The sequence below is a fragment of the Colias croceus genome, chromosome 13, assembly GCF_905220415.1.
Source record: "Colias croceus chromosome 13, ilColCroc2.1".
Lineage (NCBI taxonomy): Eukaryota > Metazoa > Arthropoda > Insecta > Lepidoptera > Pieridae > Colias > Colias croceus.
The window spans coordinates 5,659,294-5,676,406 of record NC_059549.1 but is presented as its reverse complement, the minus strand read 5'-3'; the positions used below and the strand labels follow the sequence as shown (position 1 = coordinate 5,676,406).

General features: G+C 32.1%; 2 protein-coding genes across 3 annotated transcripts in view; one reads left to right on the top strand and one right to left on the bottom strand.

The window, feature by feature from the left end:
• The window catches only part of LOC123696566 (endoribonuclease Dicer), a 38,848-nt gene that overhangs the window by 18,311 nt on the left and 3,424 nt on the right, over positions 1–17,113 (top strand). The window contains exons 23-33 of one of the 2 annotated variants that reach the window (XM_045642824.1): positions 151–247; positions 1,327–1,428; positions 2,118–2,229; positions 2,534–2,706; positions 3,140–3,376; positions 4,041–4,176; positions 13,485–13,676; positions 14,660–14,764; positions 15,415–15,570; positions 16,132–16,343; positions 16,680–16,833. In XM_045642824.1, the coding sequence (XP_045498780.1) occupies positions 151–247; positions 1,327–1,428; positions 2,118–2,229; positions 2,534–2,706; positions 3,140–3,376; positions 4,041–4,176; positions 13,485–13,676; positions 14,660–14,764; positions 15,415–15,570; positions 16,132–16,343; positions 16,680–16,833 (1,676 nt within the window). The remainder of the gene's footprint in view (positions 1–150; positions 248–1,326; positions 1,429–2,117; positions 2,230–2,533; positions 2,707–3,139; positions 3,377–4,040; positions 4,177–13,484; positions 13,677–14,659; positions 14,765–15,414; positions 15,571–16,131; positions 16,344–16,679; positions 16,834–17,113) is intronic. The other variant, XM_045642826.1, reaches the window with a different exon arrangement.
• On the bottom strand, positions 4,562–11,869 carry LOC123696568 (juvenile hormone epoxide hydrolase-like). The gene is made up of 7 exons (XM_045642828.1): positions 11,697–11,869; positions 9,174–9,359; positions 7,898–8,287; positions 7,197–7,354; positions 6,489–6,679; positions 5,782–6,010; positions 4,562–5,474 (listed from the first exon to the last, which is right to left on the bottom strand). The coding sequence occupies exons 2-7, from the start codon at positions 9,357–9,359 to the stop codon at positions 5,249–5,251; spliced, it is 1,380 nt and encodes a 459-aa protein (XP_045498784.1). The 5' UTR covers positions 11,697–11,869; the 3' UTR covers positions 4,562–5,248.

Genomic DNA, 17,113 nt, shown 5'->3' with positions numbered 1-17,113 from the left:
CGGATAAACCACGGCATTAAAAATTGCAATATGTGAGTGTTTTTTCCGTGTGGTTATAAGGCGGATTTGTATGAAACCCGAAATCCCCACTCGCACTAGACCGATTTATTATATTTTTTTATGTATGTGTGTGTGTTTTTTTTTATTTAGGTGAAGAATGGCTCCCATTAGAAGACAACTTGAATGTAGCTATGAAAAGTTTGCTGTCACAAGTCGAAGAGCCTTCATCAAATAATTGTATTGACAGGTATATAAAATTTAACATTTGGATAAAAATTATATCGCTTATGGGCCAATTTTTCAATGCTTGGTTAAAACTTATCCGTCCAATAAAGTATTACACGATAATATTAAAATGTCACGCAAACTGTCAAATACGGGCAATTAGAATACGTTTTTAAAATGGTAGTTTTATACATTATTCGACGAATAAGTTTTATCCAAGCATTGAAAAATCAGCCCTTAAAGAAAAAAATCTTTCGCATCCTTCGCCGTATCCAACCTGAATAATTGAAATTCTCCATCTCTTTCGGCTTTATATGCTTATAGGTATTATTATTGCTTGATTTGCTTTATTTAAAAAGAAAATGCACTTAGATATCATTGACAAAAATAACATTATTTTTTATGGATAAAGTATGTCTTTCTAACCGAGGGGACTGGACATAATATATCTATGAACAAAGTACGCGTTCCTTAGCAGAGTATGATTATTTATTTAGAAAATGGTCTATTTTTCACTTGTAAGGATTTAATGTCAAGGAGGTTATAGCAAATCTGATATCATCAAACGCTATCAGAATGGAACGGAAGCTTGATCGTGCTTGAATTTCTTAGATCACAATATTAAATAGATTATTAGCATGAATGAACGATAACCATGAAGTATATTATTTTATATTGCATCGCATATTCTATGGAAAACTATGGCTAGTTCCTATTCAAAATAGATTAATGGTGTTTTTTACGAATGATATAGAAAAACCATGATATTGTGAAATGTTACGAACATTAATGATTCCATATAATCGGTTTAAAAATTAACACATAATCAACGGAAATTTTACTGCTATTCCAAACGACGAATTTAAAGTAACCTCAAAACAGAATTTTCACGAATTCTCTGTTTTGGTTCCTTAAAAATGTAAAATTGAAATCTCATATCAGAAGACGCGAGGAACAATGAAATATTAGCCAAAGATTCACTGTATATATAAAGTGCAAAAGCTTCTGGCATCGTGATGATTACACAATATTGGGATTGGGAAAAATTGCAGAGATGCTAAATGTATGAAAAAATCATCTAATGAGACATATTTCCTGCAGCAAAAATATATCAGAGACGGAAGGTTCCAGAGATAAGAAATTACGCACACAAACTAATGATATTTCGCCAGAACGAAGCAGATCGCCACATGTAAGCTACAGGTCAGACAATCAGGACATATAATAAGCAAATTTGATTAAGGAAAAATACTGAACATGGATAACAAAAGTATCTTGTAATACGTTAAATACGTAGCTAGAAAAGTATTTATATTTATTTTATTTAGTTTAGAATTGTATAGAATGGTGTTTGTAAATGGAACTACTGAATGAACTGAACTTGTGCAGAACGACGAAATATTAAGGGTTCGTTTTGAGGATATAGAAATTCTAAATCAGAACAAATACATACTTAATTCTGGGAATACATGTATTACATAATATACAAAACTATCTGGTGAGGTTGTGAAAAATAAATTGGAAACTTTTATCAATGAAAACCATTTTAATGAATATTAATAATATGGTTGTAAGATATTGACACTAAAGGATTGCACGATGACATTCAATAAGGAGGACGGACAAAATTATTGAACCGTTATTTAATAAGTCAATAATTAATACGCAAATCGGATTTTAACAAATTTCCTTTACTTTAAAACCTGTCAGTTATAACAATTTTGTGTTGGGGACTGTTTAATTTAGATGTTTCATTTTAATTGACACCCCGATTGTGTACATTTTATCATTTGCTGTTTTTATGTTTTAAAAACTATCTAATGAGTCTAAGGAGTCACTATGTCCGTGAATTTGTAATTTTCACTGAAAACCAATATAATTTGTATGAACAGGATTAATGACCCCATTGATGAAAACGCGCCTCGTCCGCTAAATATTCTAACGAAGAAAGAAAGCATTTACCAGTTACAAAAGCAAAAATTGAACAAGGAATACGCTTGGGAGGTGAGTTAAACATTTAAAATACAAAATTATTTCAAGTTAAAATAATTACTCTACTTTTTTCTAAAGTCACCTTATTTGGAAATGTTAAATTGCAATGACTTGATTAAAAAAATAATATGTAAATTTAACAGGGCTATAAAAAGTTAAAAAATCGACCCGTGATATAGCTATTAATGTTACAATGTTAATAATCATAAAATATAAAAGATATTTTGACTTATAGAAAATTCCCCATTTTTACAAAAAGTTCTTTGAAAATGAGTAAAATATTCTTCTCTTTAATGAAGTTACCCTTACCTAACAGGAAACAGCAGAGCCGATAGATATAGAAAGGAATCTTTCCAAAGTAACTTTAATGGACATAGAGTGTTACGATACATTTGTGATGGCGCCGATCGCTGATCTCAAGAATTTGGACACGGTCCGATCGCCAAACAAACAGCCAATACCTACAGCTATATTGCCACCACCGCTTAGGTAATTTTTTTATTATTTTATCGACATTTTTGTACCCTCAAACCTAATTAGGTAAACAGTAAAAATAATGACGACTAGTCTTTTAAAGCATAAATGTAAAAGTATGTGATTTTAGATGGATTATTAAGATGAATTAATAAATAAGAAAAGATAAAAAAATTAATAAGAACTAAGAAACATTCCTTATTTAGTTATATTCGATTTAAACTTCCTTATTTGTTTCGAAAATGTTGTCAATCTGCAGAGGCCTAAAAAGTCCTAAATACGATTTATTGAACAATTTTTTTCTAGTTTTCTCAATATAAAATAACACAAAAAATAGACACTTTTCTTAATCTCCTCTCAATTTAAAATAACAGAGAATAGAAGGTCCCACATGTATTCAGTTCAAGAATATTATCGATATATTTATTTAGTTTTTCCCATCTACCAGGTACAAGGATAACATAGAATTGCTATCCAAAACGGCAACAGGCCGTGGACCAGAACTACGTGATATAGTATCAGCATTAACATCAATAAAATCACACGATACATTCAATTTAGAACGCGCTGAAACTTTGGGAGATTCGTTCCTGAAGTTTGCTGCGACATTGTATCTATTTCACAAATTCCCGGCGCTAGATGAAGGACAATTAACCAATATCAAATGCAAATTGATTGGAAATAGGTGAGTTTTACTGCACCTGACATTGGCAGAATCCGTCCTCACTAGGATCGGGAGTTGCCATTTAAAAAAAAAGAAGAAGAAGAAGAGTTTTACTGCTGTTTCTAGATAATTAGCTGTGCGCACTCGGTTTTGTCTATTTATGCAAATAAAATTACAATGGGAATGATATGTTTATTTTTTATACCGATAAAGTTCCTCTCAAGCAAAAAAAAAAAAATATTTTGCTAAACAAATGTTAACCTACCAACTATGACTATGGGGCTTAATGCATCTGCCCCGTACACGGAACATAGACATATTATAAAACAAAATGTCTTTGTCGTCTCTATCTGTCTGTTTGTTCACATAAACACTAAAACTAGTACACTTATTTTCGTTGTTTTCACCAATGTAAAGTGTGGGTATCGAGGAAGGTTTAAAGATAAGATAATAAGAGAAGTCATTTAATAAAATAAAAAGACGTGTGGCACTCGGGGACTGCCGCGGTAAAGCTATTGCATGCTATGCCTTCAAGCCACACTTCCGCCCGTCGGAGTGGGGAGCGTGAGGTTTTTCGTTACGCAATTTCTGGATTCGGTCCCCGCGCTCAAGGCCCGCGATAGAAGCTATGCAATAGCTTAATAGTCTAGTCTAGTACTAGTTATTTAATAAAATAAAATTGCAGGAATCTCTATTACGCTGGTGTGAAGAAGGGCCTTGCTGGTAGAATGAAGGTGGAACATTTCAGTCCGCGCAGTGATTTCGCAGTGCCGGGATTTTTCGCGCCCAAAGAACTTATCAAATTCATTGAACAGCATAAGGTAAGATTATTTTTTTTATACGCTTTTGTTTTTGATTTCTATAAGGTTAATACTCACGTGTTTTATAAAGATTTTTAACTCTTCTAGCAACACTTCCTCTTGGGAGATTTTAGTTAGGTAATATGTATCTAATCTTGTTAGATGATATTTTTTTGATCTAGTTTACCACATTACCATTTCTTACTCGAATAGGTATATGTAATTCATTAGATTGAAACTCGTCTTATGACTAACTTAATAATTATGACAAATAAACATTTTTATGTACACTAGTCTTAAATATTGCTGCACCATTAGTTTTTACTATAGTTTATGTATCGTAAAACTTATTTTTTTATGTGTTATGATATTTTAGCCTTTCAATGATTAGAAATAAAATAACTTGTTTAAATGTTGGAATGTTTTAATTTTCCTTTCCACCTTCTAACGTATTTAACAAAAAAAAGACATGTTCAATATTTATTCAGGACACTTCGCATTTAAATATCTTTAGTTTTACATAACCTTTAAAAAGTGAAATTACTTGTGCAAATATAATGGTCACTATGACGTAATCGTTACATAACAAATCAAAAAAGTAGTAGGTACTTAGTTAAATTTATTGCATTGATTTAAAAACATTTTATATCGAAAACGTTTTAAACACAGCTTTCGTTTTACATACCCAGTTTAATCAGTAAATATAAAAATGACAAGAAATATAAAAATACAACTAAAAATAAGAGATCAGTCTGCGTCATCACACAATCCTCATAAACAATCAGTGCTAATCAAAAAATGACTTACGCATTATCTTAACGTATGAAATTTTATAACAATAGGTGGGACTACACCGATGCGCATGTGTTATGATTATGAACGCTTATAAATAATAAATTTCAATGTAATCAACGTCGATTTACACGTCCGCATGTTCTCAGCTGTTTACATAATTTTATGAACATAGGAAATCTGAAACCGTTAGACTGATCGTGCATGAGAACACGGCGGTAGTGTAAATCGACCGTTATTCATACCGAGACGAACTTAAAGCCATTAACACTTATAATCTAGTAAAAGTCTTTAAGTACGTTTATTTGGTATTATTGGTGTTTTTGCGAAATTGTAAGATATCTTTGAAGGATGCGTAAACTTCTTCGGCGAATTCTTTAGGGGTGTGCATGGCGGCGAAATGGCCACCGAACTCGAGTGTGGTCGATCGCACGAGGTTGGGGTACTTGTCGCGTAGTATCCAGTCGGGTTGGTACACTACTTCATGCTTGAAGTTCACCACTGCTGTTGGTACTGGAGTCGGAATGCTAAAAAAAGAATATTGGTTTATTAGTGTCTCAATATTGTTAGGGATGTAATGCTGTTTTATTAGATTGAACAATTAAAGTATTTTTCACTTCATATAATTTATTGAAATATGAATGAAAATAGTTATTTAAATTTATTTATCGTTTAAAGTAGTTTTAAAGAAGCATCCTTGATTGTAAAGTTTAGAACGTTTATAATTACCTAGTTAAGTGATAATAATAAAGGTTGATTAAGATTTTATATTACTTATTTGAAATATCTATCATACGATTTTTAACAAATACTAAATTTGATATAACAACTTACTTGTGAACAATAAATACATCGTCCGACGCGAAAGCTTCCATATATATTCGCATCGATGTCACTATACAATCGTTTACCCATATAATAGTTACGGTATCCAAGAGATCGTCTAAGGGTATATTCTCTAAGCCCCCGTGGGGTGTATCTAGCTGGTCACGGTTACTGCAAACGCCGATTTTCTCTAAAGTGTATGCTGCTAAACCAGCTGGCGAATCGGTTAGTGCTACACCTGGGAAAGATAAATATTATTTAGTCTTTTGAAGTTTTGACCATTCAAAATCGCTTATAAAAGCGCGATAACATATCTAGTTGAGTGAATAAAGTCTCGAGTTTGCGTTTAACATCAATAGGATCATTACCCTATTTTTGAAAATATTTTGGCACGTAATTCTGTGATAAAAAATATTTTTTATGTAACTGTTTTACTCAGCATTTCATAAAATACTATTGCATACTATACAGTGGCTGGGTTTTGGCTCTGGCTATTCTTAGTACTCTGTATTAAATTATATACCACGTATATTTGTAAGGCTGATAAGATTTAAATGATCTCTTAGAAATGTACATATTATGTACACAGCAGACGATAATATTTGTTGAAAAACAGATAATTTGACGATAATTCACGTTGATATAAGCCACGGCTACTTGTGTACTAAAAACGTTCTTACATTGTAGAATTATTTTAACGTTTGAATAAAACTTACCAACACTATCTGGCTTAGTTGCCTGCAAGTGAAAGTACCCACTTTCTCTCATGATATAATCGAAGAATTTCTTGAGAGGATAGATTCGGCTTATGTATTTCTGTTCCATCACTAGGCTCGGAAAGAAGGAACCCAGGAAAAATTTCACATCGCTTATCGGCCTTGAAGATACAGGCATGTTCGTGTGGAATCTGTAATACAATAAGAATTTATATTATTTAAGGCTATAATGTATAATACTATCCAACCCGGCAAACGTTGTTCTGCCAGTATCAATTAAGGTATAGATAATAAATTAACAACCTATTCATCGATATCGTATCAATCACCGTATCAATCGGTCAAACCGTTTCTGAGGAGTATGGCAACTTACATACGAGAATTTTACATATAAGATTATCAAGTTGTTAAAGTATGTTTGAACGTGCTAAATGCTAATATTACGAATTATTTGCTATATTATATGTGCATTGAATTGAAATATGTTTTTTAATCATACTCCTTTCATTTCGGAAAACTATAGGCAATATCATATCAAGCTAATAAAAAAAATAAGGGCTGTGAAACAATAAATATTGCTAATCTGTTTTGATGTGTTCTGTATGAAATTTGGCACAGTAAAGTAAACTAAATTTCAAACATTTTTCCAATTGAAGACGAACCTTAACATACAAAAACACAAAAAAGCTTTACATAAATGTATCTTACCCTAAGATATCGTTCGGAAACAGAGTACACATATGTGTGGCGGTCTGTGATCCCCAGTCACCAGCTTGGATATAGTACTGCTTGTATCCTAGACGCATCATCAGGTTTCTCATTATTATGGCCATCTGCAAGGGACTAAGACCGCGCTTGTTTGTTCCCTGCAATAACACCGTGGAAAAATATTATCAACACTTCGGATAGTTAAAAATAAATTCTAACTTCGCAAAATACCAATTTCAACAAACGTTGTGTTGTTTCTTAAAGCTAGATTGTTATAATGGTATACATTGATAGGTATCAAAATAAGGTTTAAATAACCTCCTCTTCGTAACACTAAACACACAGATATTCCCATAGATTTGAACATTGTTCTATGTGTATTTTTTACTAGGCTTCCGCCCACGGCTTCGCCCGCGCAGTCAAAGAAAAACCCGCATAGTTCCCGTTCCCGTGGGATTTCCGGGATTGCGTCATTTTCCCGGGATAAAAAGTAGCCTATGCCCTTTCTGGGGTATCAAAATGAAAATTGGTTCAGTAGTTTAGGCGTGATTGAGTAACAGACAGACAGACAGAGTTACTTTTCATTTAAAAGTTGAATTTATTGGAATTAATGGCATACTTTGAACTTGCTATTAGACATGAAGAAACGTGTAACCAGTAGTCATGTTATTTATTATCATGTAATTATAAATAATATAAACCTGCGAGAATCCAAAGCCTGGCAGATCAGCAGCGATGACTTCAAACACAAAATCATATCCATCAGCGGGTTTTGTTAGCGTCGGTATCACCATGTCGAACTCTTTGGAGGAACTGGGCCATCCGTGTAACATTAACAATGGCAATACCTTCTTATCTTTGACCTCAGGTTTAACGTGCATATAATGAATGTCGAGACCTTGAATCCTTGTTTTGAAATGAGGGAATCTGTTCAATCGATCTGCTCTCTCCTTAAAGTTGTATTCTTCGAGCCAATACTTAATTATTTTCTCTAAATAAAATGTATTCATGCCGTACAGAGATTGGGCGCCCTCTAACGGTTGTCGAAAAGGTCGTCTTTTCATCAAACGTTGTTTTAAATCATCGATCATCTAAAATGGAAAAGGAAAATATTATTTATGTTATCATAACAGTTGTCACTTTTTGCTCGGCTATAATTAACTAGATAAACCGGATTCATAACGATGCCTTGAGTGTGTTTATAAGGATTATCTTTCACGAAAAACTTGTCTAACCGTTTTAACCGTATCGCAAATTTACATTTGTTTGAGATGCGTCTCAATTGGGGCTTAGATGAATAATATTAGTATGTGTTATGCTTGGCGATCTATAATTTTTTTTGCATTGCAATTTGGTAAAACTATAAATAAACTGAACTCGGTCTATATTTATGAATATTGATGAGGATCTCTGCCGTATAAATTATTTAAATACATTGTAATGCAATAAAAATAACTGTTGGTTACATGGGGAATAAAGACTACAGTGTGGTGGCGAATATTAAATATCTTATCAGACAAATTGATTACAAATTTACAATAAGCCTATTATACTTTTTAATCCGTTTATTATTTACTAGTAATTACATTTGAAGTAGTTTAAATTATCAAATAATAGAATAACTCCAATAAATAAATTGGATTTTTTAACAAAAACGAAAACGCCTTCAAATGGTCTGGGGCCGTAGACAAAGTAACAATTAAAAAACGATAACGAAGTTAGAAAAGGCAAAAATGTATGGGATTGACATACGCCGCGTTAGATCACGTGGTCTATCTAATGTCAATCCCATACATTTTTGCGATTTCTAATTTCGTTATCGTTTTGTAATTGTTACATTGTCTAAGGCCCCAGAACTAGACAAAACTGGAAGGTACTAGCTTTCAAATAGAATAAGAATCATCAAAATCGGTTCAGAATGAACTCCACCAAAGAAAAAAAATAACCTCCTTTTTGTGAAGTCGGTTAAAAACTCACCGAATCATTGAAAGTGACTTTAAAGGGGCGTATGGACTCATCGTCTTTCTCCGGTTTCTGGCCATCGCCCCACCACTTCTGGTAATCCAAGTCGGGAACGTCGGGCACTGCTTCCAGATAGTACTTGAAGCCCACTCCCGCGCAGATTGCAACTAGTGCTATGTAGAACGCTAGTGTCTTGAACATCTAAAAAAATCGTTAGGTTACGTTAGTTTTACGTGATTGTATTGGAAATAAAAAAAATGAGACATTTCTTTCATCTGTTAGTTTCATAAATTATGTTTTAAAAAGACTGGCGCCTAAACGAGGTGATAAAATAATTAATTGAAATGAAATCGAACTTGCCACTCCACAATGCTGTATAACATTACAAGAAATAATTATACCCGTGTAGTCCGTGTACGGTGTATTACATAAATATTAGAGATGCAACGAATAGTTGTTTGGCCGGATACCGGATACCGGATGTTCGGCCTGACCACCAGCCGAATGTTCGGTATCCGGCCGCCGAATATTCGGCCGACGGCATTTTGAGTTTCGTAGGTGCGTGTTGCGCACCGGCACGCCGCCTGTGCAGTGCAGGTTTTGACTTGTTTCGTAGGGAACGTTCGCGCGGTCACAGTTCTTGGTAGAGACACTTTTATCGTGTCAGTGAAAAAAAATTTCGTTAAAAATAATAAAAAGCTTCAATTACAACTGTCTTTATTTCGATTCTATTTATAAAATCTACCAATTTTACTATCCGGTATCCGGCCTGATAGTACATTACCATCCGGTATCCGGCCGGATAGTAAAAAAGGGCCGGATAAGCCGGATACCGGATAGGAACCGAATATTCGGTGCATCTCTAATAAATATGATATAAGCACACGTTATCAGATTAGAAAAAAATTATCTTGCATAATAAATACGTTTATAATTATACTTTATAAGCATGATCATTGTTTTCAATGGATCATTGTTGAGCCGCAATAGCTAAACGTTTTAAAATAAAAAATAATACGAAAAAACAAATCTATATCTATATATCTGTCTTACCCTCTAAAACCCTTATAAAAACAACGCGGTAGGTAGGCTTGGGCGGAAAAACTTATTATGTGTATAATGCTGGTATTCCTTACAAAGGTGGTAGGTATGCAGGTTTACTATTATGACTTCATAAATATTATTATATAGATATACGTCTATCGGTTTGTTGCTTATCTGTGGTAATTAATTATTTATAACTCGCGTGTTATTGCGGAAGTAAACATTTTTCCCTGCAACACTTGGATATCTCGAACACTTTGTATTAAGTTTCGTGCGACATTTAATATTTTTATGAGAAATTAAATTACTACGCTGAAAAAATTTTCAGCTTCTTTGTATTTCAAAAAACATTAAAAGTGTGTTAGTTGTCAAAAATTTTAACTGTTTTTAGGGTTCCGTACCCAAAGGGTAAAACAGGATCCTATTACTGAGACTTCGTTGTCTGTCTGTCTATCTCCAGGCTGTATCTCATAAACCTTGATAGCTAGAAAGCTAAAATTTTCACAAATGATGTATTTCCGTTGCCGCTATAACAACGAATAACTATTAAAAAAAGTAAAATATTACGGAATACCCCATATACGGAACCCTCCGTGCGCGAGTCCGACTCGTTTTTTTGCATAATTAAATGATTTTTTTTTTAAGATTTAAATAAAATTATTTTGGTCGTGATCGTTAACATATCAATAGAGGAAAGAACTTACATCGAAAAATTGTAAACGTTTTTTTGTTAAAAATGTAATCTTTGAAATACACTGAAAAAATACACTGTAAAAATACACTGTAAAAACTCTTCAAAGTAAACTCCATATTTTATCTTATTTTGAGAAATAATCAACATCGTATTTCGTATGTAAGCCTACAACGTTACTTTGTAATATGCATTTTTATGCGTTTAACATCTACCTGCATTCGATAAATAATTAAAAGATTATATTTTTCAATGGTAATAGAACTATGCATTAAATGACTAGTCTGTTTGATCTTTGTATTATTATTATGCTAATTACTTGTCTGTTAGACGCTAGTCGCGAATAACAAAATTGTATGCAATATATATTTCGTCGAGTGATAAATATTTATCTCCCCCTGCTAATAAATTATATGTTGTCATTAGCAGTTATGAATAAACTGCATCTTTAAGTATAGTTACCTATTATAATAAAGGTACATACTGCAATAGAGTGTAAAGAATGGAAAATTTATGCAACGATTGAACTTTTTCTAATGGAATCAGATGCAACCGTTCGTCAATTCGATCGAACACGGGAGTACGGTTAATTTTTATTGCAATATGTGCGGTACTTTACGGGCGATGACCGCGGCATTAACTGATTGTTTAAGTTAAAAAACTGGGTCACAAGAGATAGCAGATTGTCGCAAATTCACTTTCACTCAAATTTAATATCCTTTGTTACATTTACCCTCACGCGACGAAGGGACTCCAGGAAAAAAATAATATTAAAATGGTAAAAAATATTAAAAAAAGAATACCTTGACGGATTATTTCTTCTGTGTTACTTGGTATGAAGAAACGCAAATTCACTGTTTTGTGCACACAATTGGAGGATATGTTTAGCACGTGCGCGTGCGCCGGCTTCGACGCCGAAATTGTATGAAGATAGCGCGTGTTGCCGTATCGGCACGAGGAGAAACGTCTGCTTGTAGCGTATCTATGGGCATTACAATTCGGCCTCGACCTTGTACACACCGCTCAGCTATGGTACTAGCAAATGTGTTTATGTAAACTATGTTTTAAAGTTTTGTTTATGTAATTTTTAAATTATGTCCTATGTAGCGAATAGCGATGTACTCGAGTGCTTGTCTGATCTATCATTTAGGGTTGTATTTAATTTAAAAGCTTCAAAGAAATAGTTAATTTAATAGTCTTATCCGGGGTTTCTTATTATTTTAATCTTAGTTAGATTACTAAGGAAAGAAAAATTTCTTTAAAAGGATAGTTTTATAAGCAAAGTTATAAAAAATGTTTCTCGTTTAAACTTAAACTTTTTTAACATAATTACATACCTACCTATTCAAGAAATGTAATTAATTTTGCGTTGAAATAAAAAAAAAATCACACGTGATCATAACAAATTATATTGTTGACGTACACGTTAGATTAACTAGCTATCTTCTACGAATTCGTTTGTATTAAATGATATTTTTTTTTTCAAAATAAAAATACCTTTTATAACATTAACAACGGCAATAAGTATATCAAGTGAAATTCAAACAGATAAACACAACGTTTTGATACTATAGATTCCCATTGACGATGAACATGCGGACATAAAAAGGATCTGACAATTTTGACTTCGCAAAAAGATAACTTCAACCTTTCGTTATTAATAACTTGTATACGGTCTATTTTTAGAATGGGTGTAGGTATTTGTTTTTTTGTTTAAATTTAATATAAGGTAACCTACTTTACCATTTAAATTTATTTATTCTTTCTCATCACAAATGCACAATCAACACATACCTACATTGTTAATCCATATAATATCTTAATTAAAAGTATTCCTGTATATAAAAATGTTATTTTCGTAAATCAAAATGAATTTCCAATAAGTATATTTCACATAATATTATGTACCTATAGTTTGTTTGTTTGAAACGAGCTAATCTCATCTATTAGACTGATTTCAAAATTTATTTCACCGTTGGGTATCGTATTATGTGATCCCTGAGGCTAGTCAGAATATGACAGGTTTTAATATTTTTATTCTTACCTTCTAGATTTATAATTTATATCATATGTTGCCACTACTTACGTCACTTTTAATTGCATAAACAGTAAATAAAGGTATCGTTTCTTATTAATTGTAGGTGGTTGTAGCAAGAAAAATCTAGTCATCGCCTGTCTGTACTAAACAATGAAAAATTTCATAATAAAAATCCCGATAATAATATTATCGAATGCTGTTTTCTTTCCATGTTCATAATCGAAAAACATGAACAAACTGCGAATTCAGATCAAGCACACACAGGGACTCATATACATAAACACACACACGCACACTCACTTCATTCATCGCCCTTTTCTAAGCTACTTTGATCTCGAGTAACATAATAAAATACGTAATATTCTTTACTGTGAAATGTGAAGTTTTACTTGTAAGTAGATAAATAAAGAATTGTTAAAAAATTCTCATTTCCCTAAATAAATTAATATTTAATATCATTCCCAAAATACTTAAAAACAGCCATGTAGGTACATTGTACAAACATATTGGCGTAACTTACATACTCCCCCATATAAGTATATTCTCTTTGCAGATCCGTCCGTCATACTTAATAGGTATGGAGTTTTCTCTCGCCGAGGCTTTGAGCGGGAACCTTTCCGCTGAAAGTCTGAAAATGGTTGAGCAAAGGTTTACAGACATGAATAGTACGGCGGAGGCCGAGCCAGAGGGCATGGTCCAGAATGCCATGCAGGGATATGTTGGCGCGCAAGCTGTGTCCGACAAGGTAATCTTCTTCATCTAAAGTCTTTTGTGTATAATGCTTCATTAAAAAAAAACTAGTAACAATCTTATAGAATATCGGAAGTATTACAAAAGTCATAATATATTTGTCAGTTGTAAAAATAACTGCCAGGTTCTCTAATAGGAATAACATTTCAGAATTTCATGCCGCATGTGCAATTTGATAGATAGATAGAACTACCAACATTGAAGAATAATAAAGAACAAAAATATCAATGAATTTGCGTGGAATAAATAATAAAAATAATAGGTTTATTATACCTGTATAGTGACAAATTTAAAGACTTTAAATTTTGCGCAGCCAAACGACGTTATGTAAAATGCAATAGGATGTATGAAGTATAATGTAAATTTTTATGTTATCCTCCTCGATTTTTTTTGAGCTATAATTATTACGATGTTTTTATCTATAAATATCATAAATTTTCGCTTCGTCACGTCTCTGACTGCATTCAAGTAGTTGATGTTTATTAGGTAGGTATACAAATACGGACATTACATCACATGCAAAAATATATAAAAAGTTTAGTGTAAAAAACGTATATGAAATTTAGGCAGAATTGTTCAATTTTTAATGAAAATATATATAATCGTTTTATTATTTAAATTTATGAAAATCGATCAATTTATTCTTATATTTATTGTTGTAGGTTAATACCACTTGTACATGAACGTATTTTTGTGTAACATTTTTTTACCTGTATCTACGCAATGAACGTACCATTGCGTAGATATAGGTAATCCAATATAAAAAAATGCATTTTAACGCCTAAATTGTGTTGCACAATACCTACGTACATTTCTGAATTTATTTTTTATTTTACTTTATGAACGGGTTTTCTTTGATTCCTGCACAACGTAACAATTTTATGTTCATTGTTATATTTACTTAGATTGATTCAATAATGACAGCAAGATAAAAAAAATGTTAAAAGAAAAATTATGTAAAAAAATTTTTTTTTTTAGTCGGTAGCAGACTGCGTTGAAGCATTCATTGGTACATATCTAATAAGCGGCGGCATAGAAGGAGCTGTTAAGATTTTAGAGTGGATGAAAGTAATACCACCTGAGGTAATTATATTTTTGTACATATATTTATAGTTTTTTTTTTTTACAAATAATTTATTTGTAAATCTATACTAATATTCTAAAGCAGAAGAGTTTGTACAGTACTCCAAAATTAATAATGCGCATGCAAATCTTCGCTAATTGTCGTATTTCCAAAATGTATTTCATTTGACTAAACAAATTTTACTAATTTATGCACTAAGAAAATGCATTTAACCACTCTATATATACATATCGTCTTCGGACGCTCCGGGAATATGACAGTTACCGAACTGTGATGAAGATTTCTATGCGCATTATCACTTTTGGAGTACTGTATGTTTGTTTGTTTAAACGCGCTAATCTCGAGAACAACTGGTACGATTTGAAAAATTATTTCGGTGTTGGATAGCCTATTTTTCGAGGAAGGCTACTTATCATCACGCTAAGACCAACAGAAACGGAGCCACGCGGGTGAATCCGCGGAGCGCAGCTAGTAGAAATATACATATAAATACTGTAATAACTGTTAGATTCACATATATAAAAGTATCTAACTAAATTAAAAGAAAAAAAAATGTATAATTCAGTGGATTTTTTCACAACCACTTTTTGTTAAGTCTATTAAAATGGTATTTATATATAATAATCAAAATGAAAATATGTTTTTCCAGGATAATTTCATACAATACCTTCATAAGACCGTGTCTACTCCAATCAAAGAGGAAAAGATAAGTGAAAAAGAAGTTGATGTCCTGTTGAATTATACAAGAGACAAAATTGAGAACATTCTTGATTACAAATTCAACGACCCGTGCTTCTTATTGGAGGTAAATATTTATTTAACATCATCTACTAAGTATTATATTTTTATAGTAAAAGGACTTACGCAATAATGATTTTTAATTTTATAAGTACAACAAGATTTCGTTCTTATGTATTTTACACTACCCTATAAATAATCCTGAATCATCTCTATATGGGTGACTTTAAACATGGTGTTGATTTAAACTATAACCATGCAAATTTCATAAAAAAATGCGAGTAACGGACAACGGTAGCAGAACTACAAACAATTTAAAAACTTTTCTATTCCATATTTTGTAATATTATAATTTATTGATCTTGCACAGCGGCTTTGCGAACCGCCTCGTTAATTTTCTTCGTAATTTTTGTTAACGTAAGTGTAGCAACTTGTATGTCGTAAAAAAAAAACAAAGGAGTCGGTTTTTTTTAAGTAATTTTAATGTAATTTTCATTCCATGGTCAATGGTCCATTAACCAAGAGATTCGCCAATATAAATAAAATTGATAATGGTAGTAGTCTTATTAATAAATTAATAAATTAGTTATATTACTAAAACTTTTTTTTAAATAATTGTTTTTTCCAGGCATTATCACATCCATCATACATACGCAACCGTTACACGCGTTCGTACGAACGTCTAGAGTTCCTCGGCGACGCCATCTTGGATTTCCTAATTACGTCACATATATTTGAAAATTGCGGCGATTTGAAACCCGGAGAGTTGACGGATTTGAGATCGGCGCTTGTTAATAATGTTACGTTTGCGTCGTATGTTGTTAAATTGGGACTGCATAAGTACGTTTTTTTTTACGTATCGCAAATTACATAAAATAAAACACATAATGAAGACTTTTTTACTTTATCGTTTACGTTTATCAGAGCTAAAGATAACGGAATATTGGATAACGTAATTTCTTCTTCTTGTAAAGTGTCTTACAAGATTTTTAAACTAAATTAGTGACATAAAATCTCAATCAAACATGAAACAGCTGTCATAAAGAATTAAATTAACTTTTTTATTGAAAATATAATTAAAATTGATTATTGAATTAAATTATCTAATGGAATCATCAATTTACACACATTATTTTACTAAAAAAAAAACAAATATATTTTTTCTTAATTTGCTAGGTTCCTCTTGTCAAACATAAACCCTGTGTTGGATAACGCGATATTAACATTCGTGGAGCACCAAGAACAAAGGGATTATGAGATACAAGAAGATGTCCTGTACCTTATTGATGAGGAGGAGTGCCAAATTGCTGAATATGTTGAGGTTCCTAAGGTATGGACATTTTATTTTGTCTGTGTGAAATTTTATTTACATATCTGTATAGAAAACTGAAGATTTTGATATATTTATTTTTCTGGTTGGTTGGGTTCAAAACTAATTAATGGACCTCTCGAATGATAAATTTTTGAAGATGATCTTTGAATTATGGATGGACACTCCTTCTACCATACTTATTGTGTTCATGCTACAACTTTTAGTGTATTTACAATTTTCTTGCATTATAACTCTTACTTGTTTTGTTAAAAATATATTTTTATACAGTTTTTTTAAC